At 41.9% G+C, this 27,919-nt stretch overlaps 1 protein-coding gene and 1 long non-coding RNA gene across 2 annotated transcripts; one reads left to right on the top strand and one right to left on the bottom strand.

The window, feature by feature from the left end:
* Positions 1–421: 421 nt before the first annotated feature.
* Positions 422–21,695, bottom strand: LOC135796585 (uncharacterized). Its single transcript, XR_010549362.1, has 5 exons — positions 21,638–21,695; positions 13,595–13,716; positions 783–834; positions 618–669; positions 422–504 (listed from the first exon to the last, which is right to left on the bottom strand). It is a non-coding gene; the product is annotated as an uncharacterized lncRNA (long non-coding RNA).
* On the top strand, positions 18,543–27,213 carry Hk (potassium voltage-gated channel subfamily A regulatory beta subunit hyperkinetic). The gene is made up of 8 exons (XM_065308673.1): positions 18,543–19,671; positions 20,270–20,523; positions 23,768–24,024; positions 24,087–24,197; positions 24,262–24,358; positions 24,424–24,551; positions 24,615–25,213; positions 25,479–27,213. Exons 2-8 carry the CDS (start codon positions 20,426–20,428, stop codon positions 25,578–25,580), a joined length of 1,392 nt encoding a protein of 463 aa, XP_065164745.1. The 5' UTR covers positions 18,543–19,671; positions 20,270–20,425; the 3' UTR covers positions 25,581–27,213.
* The last annotated feature ends 706 nt before the right edge of the window (positions 27,214–27,919 follow it).

Genomic DNA, 27,919 nt, shown 5'->3' with positions numbered 1-27,919 from the left:
GTGCAAAACCCTAAAACAAGCAAAAATTAGTCCTTCGAAAACACAAAAATGCTATTTTTGTAGCTAATTAATAATCTAATCACCAAAGTTATTTATGAAAATGATAAACAAATTTAATACTTACAATCTGATGCAGAAATGGTTCTCCTACGATGTCCGGTTCAGGTGCTAAACCCTAAAACAAGCAAAAATTAGTCCTTCGAAACACAAAAATGCTATTTTTGTAGCTAATTAATAACCTAATCACCAAAGTTATTTATGAAAATGATAAACAAATTTAATACTTACAATCTGATGCAGAAATGGTTCTCCTACGATGTCCGGTTCAGGTGCTAAACCCTAAAACAAGCAAAAATTAGTCCTTCGAAACACAAAAATGTTATTTTTGTAGCTAATTAATAATCTAATCACCAAAGTTATTTATGAAAATGATAAACAAATTTAATACTTACAATCTGATGCAGAAATGGTTCTCCTACGATGTCCGGTTCAGGTGCTAAACCCCTAAAACAAGCAAAAATTAGTCCTTCGAAACACAAAAATGCTATTTTTGTAGCTAATTAATAATCTAATCACCAAAGTTATTTATGAAAATGATAAACAAATTTAATACTTACAATCTGATGTAGAAATGGTTCTCCTACGATGTCCGGTTCAGGTGCTAAACCCCTAAAACAAGCAAAAATTAGTCCTTCGAAACACAAAAATGCTATTTTTGTAGCTAATTAATAATCTAATCACCAAAGTTATTTATGAAAATGATAAACAAAGTTAATACTTACAATCTGATGCGAGAATAGTTCTCCTACGATGTCGGGTTCAGGTGCAAAACGCCTAAAACAAGCAAAAATTAGTCATTCGAAACACAAAAATACTATTTTTATAGCTAATTAATTATCTAATCGCCAAAGTTATTTACGACAATGATAAAGAAACATTTCTATCATCAATTCAACTTACTCTGTAAGAAATCTACAAGTTTAATTCTTGGAATAGAATTTAATTCAGGTACAGTACCGGCAGATGCCGACTAACATACAGCAGAGCGACGAACGGGCCCGGTTAGCGCCTCCAGCGCGCACGCGATCGTCGCCCCCGCCGCCAACATCCGCCGCCTGGCTGGCCGCGGCTCGCAGCATTCAGGCCAGAAGCCGATCAACGTCGGGGAGCGCGCCGTCCGCCTGCACCGAGGCATCGAGAGCGAGAGTGAGTCAGCCCGCGCCGCCTTGCGTCGCGAGTGTGTGTGCACGCCGCCGCAGCCACCGCCAGCACCATCGTCGCGAATGAATGGACTCGCTCAGCTCGCCCGCCGCCGTTCACACTTCACATATCAACACAAGCGTGCTGCACCACTAATCACGACGTTCGCGAACTGCATCCGCATCTGCATTCTCACGCGCTAACTCTTTGAAACCACTTGCGAATACCCCCTAAACGACCCAACCCACCTCTCCGACACCGAAGCGGGCGCATGCAACAGTGGTGCCGAAAACATCGCGCGCGAAAACCAAAACAAACACTCCAACGCGGAATAACACCCAATAAATTCCAACAAGCGGATGAAAGTTTAAAAAGCAACAGTGCGCACCAAACACCGGCCAAAAACCTCGGGGGCATAATGTGCATTGATTCATCCAGCCGAATCGACGGAACAACAAGTGCTAATCAATTTCAATAAAACTCAAATTCGAATTAATCATGATAATCACAGCGCATCGACGGTGAAACAACAAGCACGCTGCACACGCCTAACATAATAACAATTAAACTCATCTTCCAACAGCAAATAATAATCGAAAATTTTATTAAATATCACAAATGGATATAGTCAACCAAAATCGCAAGCAAATCCCTAGCAAAAAGGTACATCGCAAGACAAGACAATTAATTGGATGTTGAATGTTTTTAATTTGTTGTTGTTATGTCGTTAATCACTGTGTTTGCATTTTTGATAATTCGATGTATTTAACGTGATTACTACCATCCGATGGCACGCTCTGTATAACTAAGTGTGTTGAATGTTTGGATGTTCGATTACTCGATGTCTTAATTCACAAAGATTGACGATGCGATTTTCTCTGTTATGCCTCGCGCGAGTGTGTATTTTTGTATATTTCTATTTCTATTAATATAATAAATCGTAAATAGTCCACGACCAAGCAAGTCACTCTTGTACCTTTTTATCTGTATTTTATATCTTACAGTATGTGTCTTGAATTGATGTAAATATTTAATTTCGTTTACAAACCATTAATATATTTACGAATAAACACGTTTTAATGATTTTTAATGTCATTTTTGTGTTGAACCCAATTCCCAATTACATTAACATTAACGCAAGCAAACTTTTACGAATAATATTATTCTGAATGACAGCAAGTTTTGATTTTATTTGATGGTTTTTAATGTTTTTAATGATGCAGCATGTTTGTTATGACAGCACTCACCAAATTGTGTTTATAGGAAGAAAATCAATGTTTATCTAGTCTGTGTTTTTTTTCCGAATTTAATGTGTTTAAATTGTTTGGCCAAATGTTTGTGGTTTGTCCTGGTTAGTTTGACACACATCTGTATGTCGACGGCAGACGGTGTGCGGGCTCCGCGTTTGCTTAATTAAGAAAAAGAATATGAAACTAGGGTTCGTGCTGTTTTCATTACCTCGCGTCGTCTTGTACGTCGTCTTTCTTGGTTTTGCGACTATTTTCTCTAATTGTAACAGCCGTACGTGCTCTTATCTTCAAAGGACGAAATATAGGACAAATATTTGAACATTCTGCAATCTTCCCGAGTTTTTCACATTTCTCTGTACAAAAAACTGAATACTGCGAAAGTTGGCAAACTCAATAAAATTAAAGATTTAAATTTTGTTGAATACGGAAATGGATGCCAGTATCATTTTGTAAAGTGTTGTTTTAATTGATAAAATTGCAATCTTCGCACGCTTAGCATATTCGCAAAATGCGCAAATTAAATAAAAGAAAGGCGATGCTCATCGTACGGCAATCAATGGCAAAACGACGAGGAGCATTGCGTCCTGCGTCGGTGCCGGCGACAGAACGTCCGGAATTCCAAATTATCCCCGTTTTCTTCATCGTTCATCCCTCGCACAACCCGCTGCTCTCATCGATGGCGTCACGACATACCATGCAGAATTCAGAATGCCGAATTTGGTCCCCGGCGTGCCGACGGGCATTATTTTAGCGGCCGCTCTCTCAAAGCGGACGAGATCCGAAAACAAACGCGGAAAAAATTAAACAAAAAACGAGCAAGCGCCACAAAAATGACAAGAAGATGAAACGCGGCGCGGGTAAAAAGTGCGCTTCGAGAAGAAAAAAGACACGCGCTCATAATCGGCGCAAGCAGACCGCTTTATCACAAAGGCAGAAATAAAATGAAAGTAAAAATGTGGAAGCTATGCACTGAAATTACCAAAGGAAGAGAAAAAGAACGAGTTTTACGTCACACTCGTTATTTTTTAAAGCTGTTTATGTCAAAAACAACACAAAAAATAAAATTCACTCTACAACATTAAAGAAATTTAATATTTTCCTCTGTTCTGTATCTTGCAGTAAACAAACGTATCTAGGTAAACAATAAAAGCTAGCAATTATATTATAATGACTTCTTGTAGGTCGCCATTTTGTTTAAACTTTGTTCAAAGTGCGGTTAAGTTTCGCATGCAAAACTTTTTTCATTTCATATTTTTTTGCCTTTTGTGTCAGCTTTAAATGTGAGTGAAAAAGTTGCAGAAAACTGAGATAACATTGCAATTTTTCACACGACGGGGGGAAAAGTCCGCGAAAAGTCTCGACCGAAAAGTTGCTTAACGATCGCACGTAAGTCAAGTGTTGTTTCCGCTCGGCGAAAACGAAGCGCGGGAAACTCTCAATGGTGTTAGGGCTTCCGATACGGGATCGTTGCTTTGAAGTTTCACACGTTGATACATTTATCAGGTTTTCACGCTGCACGAAAAAACAGGATGGAAACGAGGGTGAAGAATGAGTCAAATGACGAATGTCACAATAGCATTTTAATATAAAAGAAAAATGAATAACTTCCATCCAAATTTCAACTCAAAATTAAAGTAACGTCAAGTTTGGGAACCAAATTAACATCTGTCTTGATTTGTGATTCACATTTTCGGTTATGAAACAGGTTAAAAACATACGTGTCCGGGGAGGAAACAATGTTGGCGGGAAGATTGTAGTTGTGCTTGTATAGCTCATGATGGTAGGTAAATTTACGAGCGCATGGGAAAATCGAATGAGCAAATGGGATTACAACGCGCCAGGCAGGCAGGAGGGCAGGCACACCTCATTCCCAGGCCGTCGTTGCGAGGGCCGAGCGCCGTGGGCCGCGCAGGACGAGGACGAGGTCGAGACCGAGGCCGTGAACTCGTCTCCGCCGCCTCCGTTGCCGGCGCCGCTCAAAATCCGGAGAGCGCCTCGCAAGAACGCACTCTGCACGCGTATTCCCCAGCGCACCTACGCGTTTTCCCACTTTTCCGCGCTTTCCGCGCCTTCACGTACGTGAGACGCTCAGAAATGAGGATGAATGTTATCGTCCCGACAGTCATTGGCATAATCGGCGCGTTATCATGCTATCAAATGTTCGCAAAGCCTTCGCAAATGCTTCCACATGTTACAAATGTTACCAAATGTCTAAACGTGAATCATTATCCTGCAACGTTCAAGTTTCCACATTCGCACGCACTGATTATGTATTGTCGTCGCCAGGACGCTTCCGTTATTATGTTAGATACTTAGTTTGATAATAAATGCAAATTCCCGTGCGAGTTTCGCAAATTTGCGCGAATTTTCTTTGTTACACTATAAGTTTATTGCTGGGCGTTTCGCGTGCCCGAACGCGCGCTCCAAATGCGCAAAGTAAAGTTTTAATTAACGCTATATACATTACTGGAGGCGGCCCGGTGGGGTTGTGCGCGTCACACATATTCGGTGGCGAGCGCCGGCAGCAATGCTTCGCAACGTTTTGCGAATGTTTGCAGTTTGCAATTCGCGATAATTCTATAAACAAGCCGGGCGTGTGTGCAGTTGGAATAATGAGTATAACCGGTTGCCTACGGCATACCAGAACTGCACATAGTACAAACAAAGCCGCCATGTTGCTATGTCAGCCAGTTGGCTAAAATCGATGGCAGCGCCACCACCGCAAGCTGCCACACTAGTTATCGCACTGATTTCGCACTGTAGTGATTTTCAGAATGCGTTCGTGGTTGCGGAAAACCAATGTAAAACGAGGGAGGCAATAAGGCGATATTTCATTTCGCAAATCTCCGAACGACCGGAGCAAATCGTGGGGCGGCCCACGAGGAGATTGAATTTTCCCGGCGAGTTGCCAGCCACGAGAAACGTGGAAAATTGTGGCGAAACTGCGATTCGTGGCCGGTGCTTCGATCGTGGCCGATAGCCGCCTCCAGACATGACAGTGAAGTATCTTTCCAGGGGCTTAACACACCGCGACCCCATGGCCTTCGATGGTTTCCAATAATGCGGAAAACAATGTAAACTATTCCGGGGAAGTAAAACAACTCTGCGCGGCGAGTAAATCCTGAAATATTTCATTGCACAAAACATTCTGCATCAGTCAGTGTAGCAAATTAGAGCCGACACATGTTTAATAATTCCATTGTGTAATCGGAATTCCGCCCGCCACGAGTTCTCGTCGTCGGCTGGTTGTCTAAGACAGCATAAATTACTTAAGCAACAAACGTTTCTCGTTTACTGCTGTCGCTCATGCATTCGCGGCATGCGGAGAACAAATCAAATATACATTTTGTCGTCGTCGTCGCTTCGATCCGAATCCGAATTAAAACGAAATAACACAACCAGCATCACGACCGTGGAAACATTTTAATCATTCACGCGCGTTGGAATGTGAAAACGACGCGCGTCCGCTTTATTAGAGGCGACAACAAAGTGTTACGCGCTCGCCGACAGCGCCCCCAACGCCACACCGCCATGAATAATCCAATAAGCGACTTGTCCCATTTTTAATTTACGCGCTTTTCCAACTATTCCGGTTCACGCAGTGCACACAAAACACACTATACACACACAAGTTACCGTGAAAAATTCAAACGACAGCAGAAAAACGGTTTATAACTGATTGCAACAGACATCTATCACGCGGTGCGACAGCGACAAATTGAATAAAGTGTTTGATGTGATATTTAGGGGCGGAAAACCTACATGGGCGACCAAAACCTACAATTAATGATGGATTAAACGCGCTAACAAGTGTTGTGTTATTAGAGAGCGTTAATAAAGTAATTGACATGGATGCGTGCCGATTATGCAGTTCGCAGTAAATAGAAGCGATACTCGGGCGGCAAATATCGATTCGCGCACCCCGACACATTAATTACAACCAAGGCTAACGTATTAATAAGCATATGCATAATTTATGCAGTTAAATAGGCAATAATCCCGGCCAACAAAGGCGATACTTGCACTTCGCACGCATTGCAAACATTCCACACGTAAAACATGAATTTCCGCTCGAAATATTTCCACATTTAAACATTCACATGCATCAAAACATAAAATGTAAAAAGTTAATGACCAAACGTGTTCAATGTTATTTTGGTTTTCAAAATATGTGTCATTACACCGCCGGTAGCCTAACAAAAGACTTAACGACCAAACCTCAACTCTGTTGAAAGTCGCCACGCTGAAATTGTGAAATGTTATAAACGTGAAATGAACGAAATAAAATAAACACATCATCGGATCACGTCTCGCGTTGGTGATTCCGATGTCGAAGGATCGCATGGTGCCCATTGGCGGCGCGCCAAACGTTTGAAACATTCGAATGCGCATGAATCGCTCCGAATATCACCAACTGGATACATAAAACAACGTAAATGGTACTGTGGGGTGCCTTTTACGAGTGACATTTAATGTTTATAATTCAAATCGCAATCATAATTAAATCGCGCAGCGAAAGTTTTCGAATAGCCATTTTATTTGTGTTGCTAAAATGTTAAAAATTGATTTCGTATAATTGGAATTGTCACGCTGCCAAAAAAACACCAGCATTCCACACGCAATCACATGAAATAAAAACGCAGAGAGATGTGTTTTCATGGATTTCCCCGAACCGGACGCCAAAACTTTCGCTTCACGCTTCGATAAACACCGAACTAACCGTGAAATGCCCGCCATTGACAGAAATCTCCACTAAAACCACCAACAAGTTACAACAAACAAAAAAAGCGCAACTAAATGTTATCCTCGCATCACTATATCAACAATAATGCCATTAACACCGCGTTAATACAAATAATTAATTACCCGCAGGCGTTTCGGTACGATATATTTCAGGTATTGTGGGTTGCGGCGATGGCTCGACATAACCACAATTGATTGTCCCATGTGTGCGAGTGCAGTACAAACACAGAACGACGTGTTACATAAAGTACACAAATTGACATTTAAACAACAACAACAGCACGTGCTGTGTATGTTAGAATAAAAGTGTGCGTGTCGAGTGTGTCCAGTGCACAATCGATAATATAATTATCTATTAATTGTATGTTTCTATGTCAATACGAGAGAAAATGTGAATTTCTCTTGCGTGCAAATTCATCGCCGGCCATACAATAGTAATTTTGTTGTAACCATAGCAAGATGGCGCTCGCATGAAACGCTTTTATCACCCGGGCCTGTAATTGGCAATTAACACACAAACAATGTACGCGCGGCTGGTGTAATCGTTCGCAATTGAAATTGTAATTATCGCCACGCGTCATCATTACGGCTTTATCAAATTATAAACATACCGCACACAATGCAGCGCAATTTAATCCTGTAATGCGTTAATTACATTCGATTTACATCAAATGCACTCCTATTTCAAAACGCAACGGCAATGGCAATTTTATTTCACGTGCGCAAGTTGTTCGTTGAGATTAGGTTTGCTTTTCTAGTTTCTTGGCCGAGAGCGAAAAGTAAAGAATAAATATTTTATTCCCATAGGCAGACCGGGCTGAAGAGGCCCGAGCGGCGGGCACGTGCACAAACTCTCCGGCTAACAGATTTTCATTTCGCTTGATGTCGCCGCCCCCGCCGCGTCGAGCGACGGGCGACACGCCACGACGACGGTTTATCATTTTCCTTTGAAATCCGTACGGTTTTCATGTTTCATGCGACGCGACGAGCCGTAGTTTCAACAGTTTCAATTACAGCGCATTCCGAATGAGACAGGCGTCGAAATTTCGAAAATATTCCAGCCAAACACACCCTGAAATACCAGCCGAAATCACATTGAGTGATTTTCCATTTGTTTGCAACGAAAACAATTTCACATCGCCAGATAAATGAAAAGAAAGTGATTCTTTCCCTTTTGCTTTGAAATTTTCAACTTTCGCACTTGCAGTGCGGAAAAATCTGTTGACCTGTTGATATTTCGATTACTTTTCGTCGGTTTGCCACCGTTGCAAAACTTTAAATCCCACTTTAAGCCCCCTGTCGACGTTATCACCAGCACAAACTGTGGTGCTGTCGGCGGTATCCGTTTGCATTCGAACACTTCGCGCGCCAGAATGTTGAACGCTGAAGGAGAGAGCGGACGGTAGTCGTCGGTTGCACAGTGTTTTAGCCTAATTAAAACTCAATTTACCACTTATCTACCTACCAACGCGGCCACTTCACTTCCGCCCCTTTTAAGCTGTGCTCATTTGCTGCAAGAACGTCATATGAATGGAAATCTAGTGCGGGTGCTAGCGGATGAAATTTGTAGTTGGAGGTGAGATTGCGATAAAGATTATGCGATATTAGGTTGAAACCGACCGCCAACGATCCATTAAATCCGGGAAATTTGCGAATATTTTGCAATAGAATACAAAACGTTTAGTTTTTAATGCATAAACTCTTTCGCAAAGCGTTCAAAGTAAAAAATAAACAGTAATTTTATTTTTGTTGTTTTTGTTAGCATGCAAATTTATACCTATATGCTTTTTCGCCGGCATCGAGTGCTTTCGCGCTAGTTTTCCGATATTTTGTTTTGTGCTCTCATGGGACGCACGGAAAATGGAAAATTACGCTCTCGGCGTGTACTCAAATGAATAACTTTTATTTTACATAAACAACATTCTCTGATTACTTATTTCCCGAAATTCCAATATGATTGGACTTGACAAAAAAAAGGATTATCTATGAAATACGTATTGTTTTTGGAATAGATTGTGAAATTTCGCGTTAAATGATATATTTGACGGAATTAAGTCGTCGATAATAAACGGGTTCGGCGGACAGGAAATTTGCATAGCGTGCGACAACAAGAAGCGCGACCGCGACCGCGCGATGGAAAAGCGCATAAAAATCGTGGGAAATTGCAAACGGTAATTTTCGCATCGCGTACCCCGCCTGCGCCGTCTCTCTGCGTCATTTAAAATTCAAATCGAAGCCCACCCTGCTTATCCATCCCGACGCCGCCCGTCCGCTTCATCAATGCCTCAATTCAACGAGCGGGCGGTTCGCAGTCCGTTCGTTTTCCAGCTTTTCCGGCCCCGTCTGGTCCCATCCGGCCTCGACCTTAACTCGGCGTATCTCCATCGAGGTGCAAATTTCCGCTATACCGCTACTTGCAATATTTCATATTACTAATTCAACATCAGATTGTACTATCTGCTACAAATTATTTATTTATTGAGTGACTAATAAAACACTAAACTGTATTTTTTCATTGTTTCAGGCGTGTTAAATAGAGAAATCGGATTGAAAGCAACGCGCAACGACGTACAGTTAACGGCAGGTGGCGCTTAGGTCGACAAGCTGGCCCATCAATTCTGGTTCTCGTACCCGCCGCCGGGCGCGGGCGGCTCCACCAGCTCCAAAGAAAAACAAGTGCTGCCGCCCGACACTGAGGAAAAACGTTCCGCGTCCAAAGAGCAGCGACAGCTCGACTACGACGCCGCCATCAAGGTACTAACAACATAACCCAAACTAAAAACTACTGCACTAAGAAAACGTTCCAAAAATGGATTTCCGATGTTTTCGTGAAAGAACTCATTCGGGGAAGGAATGCAGAAACTTTGAAAATGCTATGCTCGCGCCCATGAATAGACTAGGTATCGCGGTCGTGGATGGGAAAGACGAAAACATTCCGGAAGTGACAATGCGGGCTCGCTTGGCGCGCCATCTACGATCGTAAAATATTTATGACGCGTCAACAATCGGCCGCCATCGAAAACTATGCAAAACTGCGACACGCGCGCATTCATGCCCGACTTCCAACTTCACTCAACGGAAGCGAATCCAGCGAGCGAAGGCGACGAATGATAAAACTGACGTAATGCGTTTACGAAATGACGCAAGCGCACTTAAACTAATAGAACTTCCGGACACATAGTTAACGCGTTCGCACATTACTTTTATCGACCGCCTGAGATTATATCAAAGCAACTCGTTTGTAACAAAATAAAATTACTGCATTACGTTAAATGATAAATCACATTATTATTATTATTATTATTATTATTAAAGTTATTAGCTTATATATAAAATTAGTAATAAAATTGTTTGCAAATTACGAGCTTCGAGTTTCGAGGAAAACGTCGATCAAGTGTTTTGCTTAATTTCGTATAATTACTTGACGTTATTAACTTCGTTAACGGAAAGGTCAAAATAACAGTCGCGGTGGTTTAGGGTACGATAAACGGCGTCCGGTTGCGGCATAAGGAAACAGGAATGAACATTCCACGAGAGGCGAGTGTTATTAATTCCACGATGAGGAAGACCACGGAATATAAACAAATTAATGACTGTCATCATGGCTAAAAGTTATAAAAACAAATCTCAAACCAAAATGAAATCTTTAAAACAAAATGGCTGCCGTTACTGGGTGAATAAACGTAAAATACGGAATAATAAACTAAAATCTCTCCAAAATTCCAAAACATTTTAAGAAATAGCGACTGTAAACGCCATTCAAGTATTTGCAATTTCATCCTCATGGGGGTGATGATCCATAAACCGGAAATGACCTCTCCTGTGGCGTCCATGCGCCACTTGAGGCGTTAAGTGCCTCCGTTCAAGCTGAAAGCCTCCAGAGCGTAAAGAAAAATGTCATCACACAAGTCATTGGCTCACGCGTTCAGAATCCATACGAGAGCAAAATTCATAAATAAACTACGAAATATTACCAGCAAGAATTAACATCCGATAAGGAGAAGATTTGCAACACTGTATCGCGTCGATAGTGCCATCTGTGTTCACACTGGTGACATCTATCTAATGATTTTCTTAGCTTGGCGATATTTTCGGCGCACATTTTTCTTGCTTTCCGCTGGCATGAAAATGAGATAAGAATGCGTTATGGACGGGCCGAGCCAAACCCAGCCCGCCAAGTTTGTACTAAATTGTAAGATGGTTATCAAACCTACCGCGGGGAACAAAGATATTCGGCATAATAAAAAAAACTCGCGTAAATCCTAAATAAACATTTACATCAAGCCGCTTGAAATTTGTGATGTCAGCGTAAATATTTTATAAAGTCGGTGAGAGTGTACTTTGCCGTTGAGATTATGACTTTTTAGCAAGCCATCGCATGGTATTCGCAGATTATTTACACGGATCGGATGACCTGGAAATTTTCCAAAACACCCACACACATCCACGTATAGGCTCGCGTGGGTGATGGTGACTGGGGGTGGTTTGGCACGCCGGAAAAGCCGCAATAGTCGTCGCACTCGGCGGGGGCGGTTTGCCAGCCAGAATGTCGAATGCGAAATGCCGAAGACGTTGTTGTCCGCTGGGCGCGGGCGGGCGCCGTTCGCGAAATCGAAGCGCAAACAGTAAATAGCGATCAGCGGTGCGGCACGGTCGGAATAACATTAAATAACATTATGGTGAATACAACCACACACAAACGACGACGTTATCTTTAGGTATTAAAACAAGAATAAAACGAAAAAGAATCCAGTGATGCGAACAGAAGTTGTATATAAATAACCTGTTTGTGCAATTTGTTATTATTTAAATTTTAAGTGTGTTTCTGTGTAAATTCTATAGTTGCACTTTCTTGCCATACGCGATAACACGAAAACCTGAGAGGTAAAAATTTCCAATATTTTATTTTTACATTTTGACTCTTAAAATTTCATAGATTTCCTTAAATTAGTCTTAGAAATTCATAGTCAGAGCTGTATTTAATCATTCACGTCGTTTAGAATTTAGATTGGATGGGGGAAAAAGCATCGAAATCCAATTTGTTCACCTAATGAACCGTTGCAAACTCTTTACTCACAAACTCACAAAGTCATCGTCGGCAAATGCAAATTGCTTCAAACAAACACAAAAAAAAATCAATCTCAATCAATTTAAATCTTCAAACTAGTAGTTCGTTCGGAAAGCTCATCACTTACCAAACCCTAGTTCTACTCCTGGTCCACTATCAGCTTTCAATTTAATTTTCTTCTAGCATTTTTGAGTAAAACTTGTTTTTGCTTGTTTTCGAAAAAGTTAACGGAGCACGTCACGATTTCGCGCAAATTACGCGATAAAATCGAAGAGTTTACGAGTAACTCCCTTTTGCAAACGTCGGATACAAAAACGAAATAAACCAAAGCAGAAGCAGCAGCAGGAAAACGACAGAGCGTGAGCTTTCGATATCCTCGGAGTGCATTCGAGACAGATACCGTGAAGCACTCGATAGTTTAGCAGTTATTTGTTTTTTCTCTTCTTTGTGCAAAACGCGCTTCGCGTTTTACTGGTCGCTCAGTCGTTAAATTTCTATCTTTATGTGTCGCTGCGATATCATTTTGGCCTATTCTATGAAGTTTAACCGTTGGCAATCAGTTTCCATTTATAGTGCTTTTTATCATCAAGTAAAATGCTTCAAATCGCAATAACCCACTTTAAATTATTAAATTTGAAATTATACCGACTAGAATCTAGTAGATTTTGTTAGTGAACTGCAATTAACTTTGATGTTAAATGTTTAGGAACATCAACGCTCCCAACGCGAACAGTGGGAGTGTCGACAATTGGACCACGATTTGGTGCAACATCGTCACACGGAGCGCGAACGTGAGCGCGAGCAAAAGGAAGCGGACAAACTACAGCACATTGCCGAAGAGCACAAGCCACAATATCAGCAGCAACATTCGCTGCATCATGAAGATTTTTATCACCACCATCCCAGCACGTGAGTGACAATAACACTGCATAAATAAATGTTTTATAAACAAGTTTTGGTAGTAACATGCAACGAAGGCGTCTGGTTTAAATTAAATTAGGTTATGCTGACTTTAATTCTCTAATGAACAAAGCCTAATTATATGAAACTCCAACGTGCTGTTAATTACAGACACACGTCGGCACAGTCGCAAGTTCCGAATTGGAAATTAATATTGCGATTGGTTCCGATCGCGGTGGAGTCTCGTTAAAACTTTCGCTAATGTCGAACTTGCGAACTCTGCGGCGGCGTGCAAAGAGCAAACATTGAATTTCCAAATTGGAAAATTACCAAATTGTGCGCCGCAATACGAAATTACCAAATTAAACCCTCATTCGACAAGTAGCAGGAGGAGGCGGCTAATACATATCAGATGGCGAACGCCGTTCCTTACCTTCCTTTCGAGCATCCTGTTGTTGATTCGCATTTCTGTTGGATCCGCTTTTCGCAAAAGTTGAAGTGCGCCGCGCTTCCAGCTTCAACTTCTCAGGTGTTTGCGTGGATTTCCCTCGGGTACTGTAAACCAAACAAAAAATGCTTCAAACTTGAAGATCTGAATTAAAATCGCAATTCTGCACGCTTGCAAAATTGAAATAAGACTTAATGGATAGACGTGCATGAGTTATATAATGACCGGTATTAGAAGACAAACAAGATGGCGGAATGCGTCCAGCGGGTGCGATTCGTTAAAATTTCGGTTTTATTATCATTCCCGGCGGGGGCAGACCGGCCGGAGCATTAAGGGTCGCGTGCCAAGAGGGGCAACAAGCAGGTTAACAAAAACCGGCGGTGGATCGACCCAGCGCTGTAGCAACAGGGTGCTCGCGCAACAGTTAAAACATTTTACAAGCCGTTAAAAGTCTTAAAACTTCACTAGCAGACTTATTAAGTTTTTGCTATCATTTTAAGTGTGTTTTTGCCACATAGACCCAAAATATAAATCCCGCAAAAACCCACGACCCAAGAGTATTCAGTAAACTATAAATCTATGTATCACAACATGCATTTTCACTCAAGCTCACTTTACACTCCATTTTCCCAAGTGTTTACGGCGATATCAAAGCAAAAGAAAGTAAAGTGGTTATGAAAGGAGAAAAAAGTGTAGAAAGCTCTATGCAAAACAAAAAACAACGAAAAAAGTCGCTTAAAATCGTTAAAAATTGCATGCGCAATCAAATGATACGCAGCGAAACTTTTTTGTATGCAATATGCTGTTTGGGAATGCATAACCGGATGAAATGCATTCATGTGCAAAGTCCAACTGATGCTACCTACCATGTCAAGTGAAAATACATAGAATCCTAAATACACATTAATATTATTCTCGACGATCCGCGTTATTATAAAATATTCCCTCTATTTTCTTTCCTCTTAGCAACAAAAAACTTCCACTTTTAATATTCGCATTTCCAAATAAAGTTCAACAAAATCCAATCCAATTATAATTTCAACTCGGCGTCATTTTGTTGACTTTCACGTTTTCTACTTGGAAATTTCATGCTGTTCAGCTGAAAAGCACGACGCGAAGAGCTTATTCCCGACTGCTGTACTTTTTAATCAACTTAATAACAATGTAAAACATCATAAACATTGCAGCTTAAAATAATTGAAGCTTTTGCGAAAGTTCAACATGTCTATATAACAAAAGCCATGCGGAAACAAAAGGTCCTCGCCTCAGTCCAAACCGCATGGCAGCCATTAGCAGCAAACGAGAAAAAATCATTTATTCCCCGCTTTCATTGCGCGCATCGAATTCGATTCATTCGAGTCGACGAAATCGTCGTAGTCATTCGACGCGAAAGCTGAGAAGTGTAAAACTAATGAGGAGTAATAGTAATGCATGAGTCGAGCCGGAGGAAAAAGAAGTGAAGAGCAGAAATGCGAAGAAAAAAGCGCCCGCAATGCTTTCGACCCTTTCGACGCTTTGAAAACGTATTGCCAGCGTCAATTTTCATTCGGCGTTCGGTTTCCAACTCGCCCAACCGCTGTTCGTTTTGTTCGCAAACCAAAGACATTGAAATATCACACCAATTCGTTTCGACTCACCTACGAAATGCACACAAACCGAGCAAAAATCAACGCAGCGACCAAAAATATTTACAAATTCCATATTGTTGTCGTAATTGGCTGGAGTTTGAATTATTTATGTACACTGCGCGATTCGCCAACTAAAACAACAAACAATTAAACTATCTTTAAACTTAAAGTCTCATTTAACACGCCGTGTGCATATGTTTCACTGTTTACACTCGGGGAAAATTCATTATACGCGAAAAATTAATTCATCACACGTATCAGCGCCATCTAATGCCGGCTTGGAAAGTTAGCGAGCAGCTTTTCTCGCTTTTCCTACCTTACCCAAACATTGCGAGCTTTCCAAGTTTCCCGCAAGCCACAAGTTGCGACTCGATACGCGCGTATTCAATTGTTGCCTTTTTCATCGCCGCCAGATGGCGCTGCGCGCTTCGCTTTACAGGTGTATTTTATGTGTGATAAACTCTCATTTAGATTTTAATCAGAAATAACAAACACGAATAATTATAAGCCAACAAATGGAAAATCACCACTAATGGATATTTATGTAAGCATTAGTAAGCAGTAATTAACCCGAAAACTCAATTTATGTTTTTTGTTTTGCTTTTGTTTCATATTTAAACAAATAAATTTTAATTTCACGTTAAATACTTTTGCGTGTTGAATTAAATGTATAAAAGTGTAAAGTTTGAAAATAAAAAAGATTCTTATAAAATGCGACAGCCAAAAAGCGATGATACTGCATTGAGGCTGGCGACTGCAGTGCGGCCTTCGCCGCCCCCCACCGCCGGTAGCGGCGCCTTCGTCGATAGTCCTTGACGTCAGCGTTTTACGGGCCGCATGCACACTCCACCACCACGTGAACATATGCCCCCGACTCGGGGGCAGTGCTCGTTCGTTGCGTCATCGGCCGATAGCTGAACATCGCCGACAACACTTCAATTTCCGCAAACGCCGACAAAAATACAAAAAGAACTCTCGCCTATTCAAACCGCAGATATATTTAGATTACTATTTTAATTGAATGCACACCCTTTTACACACGCAGAACAACACTCTGTATATTGACGTAACAATAACGTTTCTCGTTGGGCGGATAAAACTCGAAACCCGCTTCGGGAACGGCTTAAAACAGCACGAAACAAAGGAGAAGTTGGCGTAATCCCGTTTCGCAAACCGAATATGCATGTACAGCTTGATTTTATTCCTTTTATTCGCTTGTGCGCCTGCTTTGTGTTATATTTTTGCTCGCGCGCGAATAGAAAATTCAAGCGTTTGACGGTGTCACCAACTTTTTCCTTGTTCACTGCAGAGGCGCAGCATAACAATAGTGCTCGTGTCGCGCCGCCTTCGCCGCACAATGCCACCGACGCCGACATCAAACACGCCCGAGAGTATCGCTAACAAGTAGCGCAAACACTTTTCAACCCATGCCAAAATCAAAAAATCAATCATTTCCAAACAAAAAATTTCTCCATATTCATAAATGACCAAACACTCAGAATCGTGCAAATCGCCGCCTAATCGATATCAATCTGTGCGATTGCAAGCCGCCGAAGCGAGACGGTAATTCGTTCGTAATTTAATTGTAATTTCGGCGTAATTTTCACCAGCGGCGTCCTTTTTCCACTCGCACAGCGCGCGCGGATTTAAACCACACCGGCGCCGCCGCCAACTTTCAAGCGTGCCATGCCGGTGCACAAACGGCGAACGCAATTACAATTGATTGATGAAACAAACGCGGACGGCCAAACCCGGACGTGATACTCGTTACACAGCTTTTATTACCAAAGTATCACAAAGCGAAATATCAAACATATTAATTAAAACACAGGCAATATCAAACTCATAACCTATCCCAATTAGTTTTCGAGGTGATGACAATAAAACTTGTATGCTTCCCTCTCGCAAGTTTTATTAAAACACAAGCGATACGCGATGAAAAGCCCACGAGTTGTACGTGTACGCATGGATGAGTTATCGATCCCACCACACGATGTTACCTTGCGGCATAAACTATGAGCCATAAGCTTCCACAACCACCAGACTTGACTACAGACAACCTACTACACCTGAGTACACACAGGACTTCACCAAACTAAATATTCCTTGTCATGCTAATCCAGCATCAGGCACAAAGCAGCCGGATGATAATAATCTTGAACTCTCGATAATCCCAAAACGATGATACTCTTGTAAATTCAACGAAATGTTGAGTTAGGTTAGGTTGTAACTAGTTCCATTGCTGCAAGCACTTTAATCATGCGAAGGCATGTATAGAGTCATGTTGCGACATGTCATACATGCCGAGAGTATTACCGCGCAGATGCGTCAACCGTTAATAAGTACCCTTCGGTGGATGTTGGTATGCGGCAATGCCCGAGGGGGAATAGACGAGCGCAATTCGCACGTATCGTAAATCAATCGAAATTGTAACACGCACCATACAATGTCGACTAGGCCACTAGATCACCAGAGGAGTGGTAAATCATAAAATTAGTCGCTGTCAAGTGATTTAACAACGTTTCACACGATGGAAACATATATAGAATTTAAATTTACTAAAAGATTCAAATTGTATTTGTGAAAAGTAAATATTTTAGTTTCTCGATGTTTATATTCAGGTTATTTCTGAGCCAAAAGTATATAGGCTATAGCAGCTAGGGATACATTCGTTTCGGTGGCAGCGGTCGCAGCTCTCGGCTGCTATAAATAAAAATGCGGAAACACTTTGCCACTGCTCCCGCCGACACTACTTTATTATCGGACATCGATAGCTGCTTTTTTATTTTGCGCAGCACGTAAAACCGAAGCAGCTGGCCGTAAAAAATACGTCAGGTGCCGGGATAAAACCGAGAGCAACATCCACATTACGTGCATGTAACAGGAGAAGATGTGAAGATGTAGGTCTCGAGGGAACATTAAAGAGTGCATTAAACATTGGCTTTCTGGTGAATTCACAAATTTACAGAATAAAAAGTGTGAAAGAAAAATTGAAATAAAAGCATGGCTTAATGATGAAAAAAAAGTTATTTCGTGGTTGATTTAGTGTATGAGTAAGAAAAACGAAGGATATGCAAAGAATTTTCGCTAAAGATACTCTCGGTGAGTAAGTAAGCGATGAAGACGCGCATGAAAATTGCGGAATATCAACAAAAATAGACCAGAGCAAGCGGGGAAACGTGGGAAAGTCCCGCATTCCTGCCGGCGCGCGCCGTGCACAAAATATGTGTTAGTGTGCCACTACACAGTGTGCGGTGGCGGCGCACTCCTCATCGTGCGCGCCCGCCTCCGGCCGGCCGGCATCGGGCGTTTCGCCGCAGTGACGCAATCCGGCGCCGCGCCGCGTGCTCACAAAGGCCTTCGCCGCGCGCGCCCGCACACACGTCGTCGCCGCCGCCACCCTCGCTCGTCTATCGAACGACGGCGCGAGTGCCGCGAGCGCCCCGCGTTTCGTAATCACCACCACCGCTGCTGCCGCCGCGCGAATATCCGAACCAAACGCATAAAATGTTGTGACACGCGAGACGCGCCGCACGGTTACCGTCCGCCCGCGAATCGATGGCAATTCGCGACGCAATGCGCTCCCGCGGCAACAACACGGATTTCGGCGGACACCAAACGAAACTCTTTTCTACCGCGCAATGTGTGTGATATTCTAAGCGCGAGTCGCCTCTGCCCGTCGCACGTCGAACAGCGCAAATCTAACACTTAACGAACGCAAGATTAAGACGACGACCGACGACGCCACACCGAAGTTTAAACTAGTTTCAAACTTACCACCAACCGAGAGTGCTATTACTACTATCTTATAATATAATCCACAACAACCTAAATACTTAATAACTTACGTATATAGAGTATAAAGTGCACAAAAAAGAAAATCAGCAATAATTAAACAACTACAAAAAAAGTTTAAATAAAAATAACTACCGTCAATAATCGCAGCATTTAGATATCAACCGCAAAATTTCGACATAGATTCAACTTAGGCGTCAACACTTTTTAATTTCGCGTTTGCGTGTGCATTTCGTTACCATTTACCTCTTACTCTCTCTCTCGACGAGGAGACGCCGACGATTTTCTACAATTACATAATCGCGATCGCGCGATAAATTAAAAATCGCCGCAAATCGATTCCAAGGGGCGTGACAGGCGCGCGATCCGCATCCGCTCGCTCTCGCACCCCCGCGATCGCTGCGAATAAATCAAAAAAAAACCGAAACAGAAAAATATTTAACGCGCACGGCGGACGTGCGAAACTGCGAGCAAACAATAAATACGAGCGGCGGAACGCAGCACGCAGGGACAAAAATTAGGTTATCGATCATCCCGGCGAAAATAAGCGACGACAATATTCGCCCACGAGACAAGCGCAAGACAAACCGAAATTATGCTAAATTATGCCTAATTCGCCCGACTCGATCTTACACTATAGTAAGTCATGATATTCTCTCTCATCCACTAACTCTAACACTAATTACTAATTGTTATAACTTTTGTTTTCGTATATATACGTTTTACTGTTAGCTACTGTTTGTCAGTTGTCAATTTGTGAGCTTTTTGGTTTGAAATGACGAATGAACATTTCGACTCTACTACTTTTTTTCGTTGTTTCGTTCTACTCATAGAAATCTAACGTTTTTTCAGTGTTTGTTTTCTCACTCGACGTCGGTTTTCAATTTGTCCTTGAACTGTTTAATCGTTTAGATATGTACCGTATATTCTATATATAGAACTGGGACTTTTAATTATTATCAATTTTTTTTTCATAAAAAAATGTTGTCAAAAAAGTCGCAGTTCTAGTCAGGACCGAATTAGAGACATCCTCACAGTCCGTACAGTCGACACTACAACTACAAATTTAGTGCCTGTCCAAAAAAAACACTCGAAAACTTTTTAATTAAAACTCTCTCTTGCGTAGGTTTACAAGTTTCGTTTCCATTAGACACAAATATTCTCTATTTTATAGCGATTATGTATGACAACGTATATATATTTACAACTTGTGTTTGTTTTGGAATTGTGTCCGTAGTAAAAATTAGCAAAAGTCGGCCCTGCATCTGACGAAACGTGTACCGATCTCTCGTGTAGTTGCATCTCGTATCTTGTTGCTAAGTGTGTTGCCAAAACCGCAGTCGTCGCAAACAAAGAGCGCCCCAAACAAACAAAAAAACGCAGACCAGTCAAAATGTCGCAGTTAGTACTTTGCAATTCGAATAACGACAACAACAATAATAGCAATGATAATCTTAGTGAAGATTCATCAACGCCGCTCACCATTTATCGGTAATTACTAATTTCTTCTTCTTATTCCTTACTTACTTCCAAATATATTTTTCTTTCGATTTTTTGTTTTTCATTTACAAAACAAAAATTTTCAAATTTTCAATCAAAAATAAATTTTTATAGAAATTTAATATGATTTAATTGCGTTAATCCTTTATTTATTATTTATTTATGTTGTCTATATTTGTGAACAACATTTTTCGTTCCCAATTTGTTGTATTATTTGTAAAATTAATTAATAAATAATATATTGCTATAAATATACACCGTGTGTACTGCGTGTGTACCGAATATACATTTTATTCTAATTGCATGCAAGTATAACTTGTCACAATATCGAATCACACATTGTATTGTAAATAACCGCCTATCTCTCTCTCTGTCTGGCAAACCAAACGTAGGCAGCCACCAATCACAAACAATGAACCAGCTTACGAAAAACTCTTTCAAGGACTGGAGGCACACGCGTTAAACATAGCCACACACACACGAATAACACGCAAATACACACAAACACACAAATGAAATGGCTTAAATCACTGTTTTTGAAAATCTCTCTGCAAAAAATCAATTTTTCTGCAAACGCTTCTTTGGACACTCTTAAAATAAATCAAGCTTTTTGACAATCTACTGTAGACACTATGCGCATTGTTTGAATCTGTATCCGGAGCGATATGACGAGTAAAAGTTGAATTTGGTAAATTTTCGAATTTAATCAAATCAAAACTCGCAAAACTCGTAAGAAAACACTCGAGATGGAATTACCCGCCGCGGCGCAGTAGCTAAGGGCGGCAAACAAGCTTAACTTTCCGCCCTTCCGCCCGCGGTTGCAGTCGCAGTCGAGTCGCGGCTAAAAGTTGGGCAGTGTGGCCGAAAGTTGGAAACTTCGGACGCGCGCCCCCCGACTTGATGCGGTGGAGGCGCCGGGCCAAGATATGTCACGGTGAGCGCGCGCGCCGTTAAATGACGTCACGCCGCGCCGGAAACGGAGCGTAACGAAAACGCGATTACGTTTGACGACCACCGCCGCCACCACCGCAACGCGCGCTATTATAATAAACCGTGGACTGCCGTCAGGATGATGAAGTAAATGGCAGACCAGTGTAATACTTACCGATGTTCAATGGTTCGTAAACATAGCAGGCGTGCATCAACAAGAGCGAATCTGGAACGAACAAACAGAATTTTAAATTACCCGCACGTAACCCTCGCCCGAAAGTCAACTATCAAAATTATATAACATCGCTTTGTCAGAGTCTTGTATAGAAATTGATGTTGTTGATGTTGTGCTTGGATGTGAAGAAATTCGGCCACTTTTCCGCGCCGAAAATAAATGACAGTCGTTTAGGACGTAAACTCCTGCCTGCGGGTCCTAAGCCCCGTCGTTACATTCCACTCTGTCCCCGATTCTATCAACTTGGTAACCCCAGACCAAGACCCCAGTAGAGCTAAGCTAAGCTGAAGCTGGAGCTGATTCCAGGCCATTGGTAAAAAAAAGCCCACCGTATGACATATTGTATGTCTGAAAACTTGATAAAGATGGCGGCGGGGACACATCTGCGTCTAATAAAAGGTACAAACGGAACAAATCTAATAAGGATCGAAAAAATTATTTCCAAGATTGTTTGTCCACTTTGCGAGGGTATAGAAAGGTTTTTCGGGTATAATAATATCAGGTGCACACGTGTTCAGACGCATTGCTCTCGTCGAGAAATCAAGAATCGAGCGTGCGGATAGGCCGAGCATACTTTACGTAAGTTTTTGGCCGAACGAACGAAGGCGGCTCTCGACCGCCAGCGGTAGGCAAACGGCGATCGATAATATTTCCGGGTTTCAAGGGGTTGCCCCCATGCGCCCCGTACAGCCATGCTACGGTTTTATCGTCAGTCACCTTATAACACTCATGGCTATTTGCGCATAAACATACAATGTGTTCCAGGAATATTTCATTATTTATAAATATTTTACCGCAATAATAGTTAATTAGAATATTGTGGTTTTAACACTAATCGTGTTTGTGTTTGCCTAGGTTCGCGCGCGTGTTTGCACAATATATTCTAACTAGTTGACTATACCATCCTCCCCACCTCTTGCTTTGCCGCCCTCAATGTCATCCTATGACGTGCTGTCTTTAGAACCCCTCTCTGATACACCTTCATCGCTATTCACACCGTGTGGTCCATGTGTGTATACGTGTCCTTACCCTTTCGCCTCGGGGGTGTTAAACCGTGCCCCGCACTTTCCCCCTCATCTTCACCCCGCGGTTTGACATTGATTAATTACACGCCGAGTGCAAAAACTAGTGTGGCTCGTTACTCACCCTGACAATACTATTATTGGCATCTCGTTTCAAAATATTGGGTTTTGAGATTGCGCAGGTTACCAAATGTTATATTAATGTGTCATCGATGATTGCCGCCTTTTTTATTTTTCGAAGTTTTTCCGATAATTACGCGCTCGCATCATCGTAGTCATACGTTACAAACATTGGGAACGCATGGAAACACGCAATCGAAGGCATCGAATGCAAACATTCGATCAGTCCGACGTGAAAGTCGTCGCAACCAACATCTCAGTTTTCAAGAAATACACAAAAAGATTACAACATAATACGCGACTTAAAAGCATTAAATTTTTGTAATCTCTCCCGAGTCGACGGGAAAAACAAACAGAACCTGACGAACTATGACACGCGACGAGGCAAAGACATTGCACATGTCTAAGGTCACATTTCTAGGGTTTTATTTCGTGACGGTTTAGCGTCAAGAGACAAAAACATTCCGCGGTTGTTGTTGCACATGACTGAAGCGGAATAAAAACGTATCGATTCGCCAAGAGTAAGAAACCTTAGGATTTATAATCACATTGAAAAAACCACCAATGTCTCAGCAAGAGCACCGAATGCACTCCATGTGAATTGAAACAAAGAGACGCGCTAGAGCAAACAAAAGCAACAACATGGCCGCCATTTGTTTCTAGTGTTAGCAAATACCTATGTACCAGTACGAAATATGCATGTCACTACCACTTGTAAATAATATACTCTCGTAAAAGCAGTAATCCGTAAACAAAACGCTCTCTTAAATTATCTTTCAAGCTTTGATTCTTGGTTGTTACAATTCTTGGTTTTGAACATATATTAATGTAACTCTGCAATTTTCGTTTGGGCGATTTTTCTCTTATGTTTATATCTAAATTTATGGGTTATGTTGAGTAGAAGGTTATGTTGCATGCGTGTCCGCAGGTGTCGCGCGCCGATAGCGAGCTTGGACTGCATGGAGGAGTTCAGCGCCGGCAGCGGATTGAGCGCGCTGGCGGACCGCGACGGCTTGGGCGGCATGGGGGGCGGCAACATCACCAAGGAGCAACTGCTGCTTAGCGGGCTAACGCACAGTGCACCGGCGGCACCGTTGGCCCTCTCGCGGCAGACCTCGGTTACCCCTGGGCTGCGTTATAAGAATTTAGGAAAGAGCGGGTTGCGTGTTTCCAATATTGGTTTAGGTACGCTCGTTGAATATTATCAACATATGAAGATCTTCAAAGTTGAAAATTCGTTATTTTAGGAACATGGCCGACATTCGGGCCCAGCGTGAGTGAAGATCAGGCGGAACAGATAATTGTCTTGGCCGTAGAGAGCGGTATCAATGTTTTTGACTTGTCGGAAGCTCACTCAGGCAAGTATCAAGTTCAAAATTACCGAAAGATGTAACGGTGCTAGTGTGTTATTGATATTCTCAGGGACAAGAGCAGAAGTTGAATTGGGTCGCATCCTGCAGCGGAGAGGATGGAAACGAACAAGTTTTATTGTTACAACCAAAATTTACTGGAGTACCCGGTAGGTCACCTATCAACCAATTCTTTGGGGAAGAAAAAAAATACAACTTTTTAAATATTTTACAGCTCGGAAGAACGAGGCCTTTCACGCAAACATATCATCGAAAGCGTGAAGGCCTCCCTGGCTCGCCTGCAACTTTCCTACATTGATGTTGTTATCGTCCACAAGTCAGACCCCATGTGTCCCATGGAAGGTATACCAATTCCAAACTATAAATATCAACAAATATCACCTCTGTTACCCTTTTAATTTTCAGAAATTGTGCGAGCAATGCACTACATCATCTCCCAAGGTTGGGCGATGTACTGGGGCACAGCCCGATGGTCCCCCGTAGAAGTAATGGAAGCATACACCAACTGCAGGCAGTTCAACTGTGTGACCCCCATCGTAGAGCAAACCGAATACCACATGTTCTGCCGCGAGAAGACCGAACTCTACATGCCGGAGATGTACAATAAGATAGGCGTTGGTTTGATGGCATGGTCTCCGATTTCAATGGGAATGACTCAAGGCAAGGAAGACGCCACCATACAGCTGTTCTCACGCTCGAGTTTCCGCAACCGCTATAGCACATTTTCGTGGTCGGAGGACGAGACGAATGTCATCAACAAGGAGACGGCTGGTAGCGGATATGGAGGTAGTGGTGGAGGCTGGACGAAATCGGATCGCAATCAGTCGGAAGACGGACGAAGGCAGACGGAACGCGTGCGGGAATTGAACGCACTGGCTGAGAAAATGGGTTGTACCCTGCCACAGTTGGCGATTGCGTGGTGTTTGAAGAACGAGTCGGTGCAGTGCCTCCTCCTTGGTGCCATTAGTGTGGAACAGTTGTATGACAGTATTCAATCGTTGCAGGTAGGTTACAATAGTATATTATCAAGAAAGCTAAACAGCACTTTAGTCACGGGCGTTTAACAACATTTACCGACGTGATGTTATTTTTTCTACTTCCACAAATGTGCAAGCGTAAAATCTACCCGTGACTAAAACCTGTGACTAAAGTATTTTAGTCACGACCTTAGCTGTACGTGACTAAAATGCAACTTTTCGAGAAAAAAATTACAGAAAATGGTAAATAAAAGGTTTGGTATGATCAAAGATGTTTTTTTTTTGTTTGCAGTTGGTACCAAAATTAAACTCAAACATGATGGCCGACATTGAGCGAATCCTCGAAAACAAGCCGACGAGGCCGCCCATGATATCAACCCTGGCGCTTAGATGACAATCAATGTGCCCCCCTGGGGGCTCCGTGAGCGGCAACCAGGGAGGCACGAGCAACGCAGAAAGTCCCAAGGACGACGAATTCAGCTCCACCGGCGGCGGCGGCGCCGGCGACATGGATAAAGATCAAAAGGCGCAGTTCTGCGAGATTCAGTGACAAAAGGCCGGCGAGTTTGTAAAAACTCGTAAAGCGAAGACGCCCGATTCGACGGGCGGCGGTGTGGTAGGCATGAGCGGCGGCGAGCGACCGCTGTACCGCGAAAAGGTGCGCTGGTCGTACAGCCCCGACGAAGGCCCCAAGTGCACCATCGAGACGCTGCTCGCCAAGACGTCGGCGAGCGCACGCCGCGAAGGCGGCCGCAAGGGCTCGGACAAGATAGCCACCACGCCGGTGCAGGTCTAAGCGAACGCCAATGTTCACTTGTTTTCCAAATAGCTAGGTAGCAGGCTAAACAATTGACTAAATCAACAAAAAAAAACCTAACAAAAAAAATCACACGAAAACAAAAACGCAAACGTAAGAAGAAAAAAAAAACGCTTTCCTAGAGTTCAAGTTGAGAAATTTAGAACGCAACACACAGCGAGAAATTAAACTTTTAGCGACAAGACGTTTTTTGCGCATTAAGAAAATAAGAACAAATGAAACAAACACAACAAAAAAAAAGCAGCGAGTACAGTAGTCGGCTTTGTAGTTGCGTTCGACTTTTTCTATAGCAGCGCCGCAGCTTGATTCGACAGACAGCATGTGAACGTACTACACGTATAATGAATAAAACATAACCTCTAATAAGTGCAATTTATATTCGCCGGTTTCATTTTGGGTTCGAGTTGTCCAATTTGAAATTAATCAAGATGCGCACAGATTGAGACTTGTGATGTGGCAACATCGGAGTACTAAAAAATTGGGGGCCCGCCAGAGAAAAAAAATTTTAAACGTGCACGTGACACAAGATGGCGGTTGCATTCTGCAATGACAATAAGTCGGCTGATGGCGCGCACCCCGCACCCAAATAAAAACAAACGCGTATCGCAGTAGAATATATAACACAAACCGCGCATGCGCGGCACAAAAAAAATTGGAAGTAAACTACTAAAATCGCAACCCAACTTTTGTACATAACTATTTATTATCATCATTGAAACTACTAACGAATATATTTAACAAGAATTTTCGCTATTGTAATACAACTAACTAAAACAAAACCAGAAAAAAATGATGATGATGATGATGACAAATTAATTACACGTAAATTTTGCTAATGAGAAAACAAATGAGTAACAATAATGAACACGCCGTTATTATATGAATATTTACTGATTAAGCGATTTTAACCAAAAAACCGACGCAAATTGTCAAACTTGATTTGTTCTTTCTAAGTGGCTTTTCGAGGATTGCAGGGAGGAAATGAAGTCAAGTGTAATTTGCATACATTGCCATAGATTACGAATTGTCGCCTTGTTGAGAAATGTGAGCGAGTTGCGGATTGACGATTCGTAATTAAGATTATATTAATTAGGATAGTTAAACTGAGATGATAATGATGTGTTAAGATGTGGCGGACGGGTGGAATCTTCACGAAACGGTGCTTCTTTCAACGACTTTTCCACTTATTCCAACCAACAAAAAACAACACTACCAGCAACTGCTAATCGTGGTCACACACTCCCCACGTAAATTATAAGCAATTTTCGAGCAATTTATGATTGTTTCGTCAAAACTCCTGGACATATATAAATTATCTGCGTTAAATTTGTCAATTTGAAAACACGCAATAATTTCACGCAATAATTTCGAGATTGTATCCGATGAAAATGCTCACGCGCAGTGCTATCAAGTGCAAAACCAAAACAAAAACAAAAAACATGGCTGCCTCGTAGTGCGCGATGCATCCGCTTGATAGCGCTGCCGCTCTTTGTTATCATTATATTCTAACACTAGCGGTAGAGAAAGTTAATCTTAACTCACGCAAATATCACAAGAAACTCACAAAAGTACACACACACACGTTAAAACAAAACCTGTAAACAAAATGAAACTTATTGATTGCCGATGCAAGCAAATCGCAAACGATAAGCAAACAAAAAATTTGTTGACTCTTTGAAAATTCTATTAACTTGTTCTCGTTCTTATATACATTATACTATTATTATACTATTTAATATTTAAATAAATTAAATAAAATGAAATAAATTGAACAAGAAATATATTATATTCTATTATAACGAATGATAATATATATAAAAAAAAATGCAAATCGAAGGTTGTTCGACGAAAGTGAGACGTACACGCAAGTACGACAATGACGACGACATGAACACACACAGACAACATTTATCAAA

This window comes from Atheta coriaria, unplaced genomic scaffold (genome assembly GCF_025399875.1).
Source record: "Atheta coriaria isolate IRGN ID8LTWV9N9 unplaced genomic scaffold, Caltech_Dcor_3.1 hic_scaffold_7_pilon, whole genome shotgun sequence".
NCBI lineage: Eukaryota > Metazoa > Arthropoda > Insecta > Coleoptera > Staphylinidae > Dalotia > Dalotia coriaria.
Note: the sequence above shows the minus strand (reverse complement) of the source record. Positions and strands in the feature narration are given on the sequence as shown.

Excerpts from the sequence above, each read along its gene's own strand:
- Hk (XM_065308673.1), top strand. The coding sequence starts at position 20,426 with ATGTCGCAGTTAGTACTTTGCAATTCGAATAACGACAACAACAATAAT. Across the intron at positions 24,198-24,261 it reads CTTGTCGGAAGCTCACTCAG|GGACAAGAGCAGAAGTTGAA; the intron begins GCAAGTATCAAG and ends TGATATTCTCAG. Across the intron at positions 24,552-24,614 it reads CCCCATGTGTCCCATGGAAG|AAATTGTGCGAGCAATGCAC; the intron begins GTATACCAATTC and ends TTTAATTTTCAG.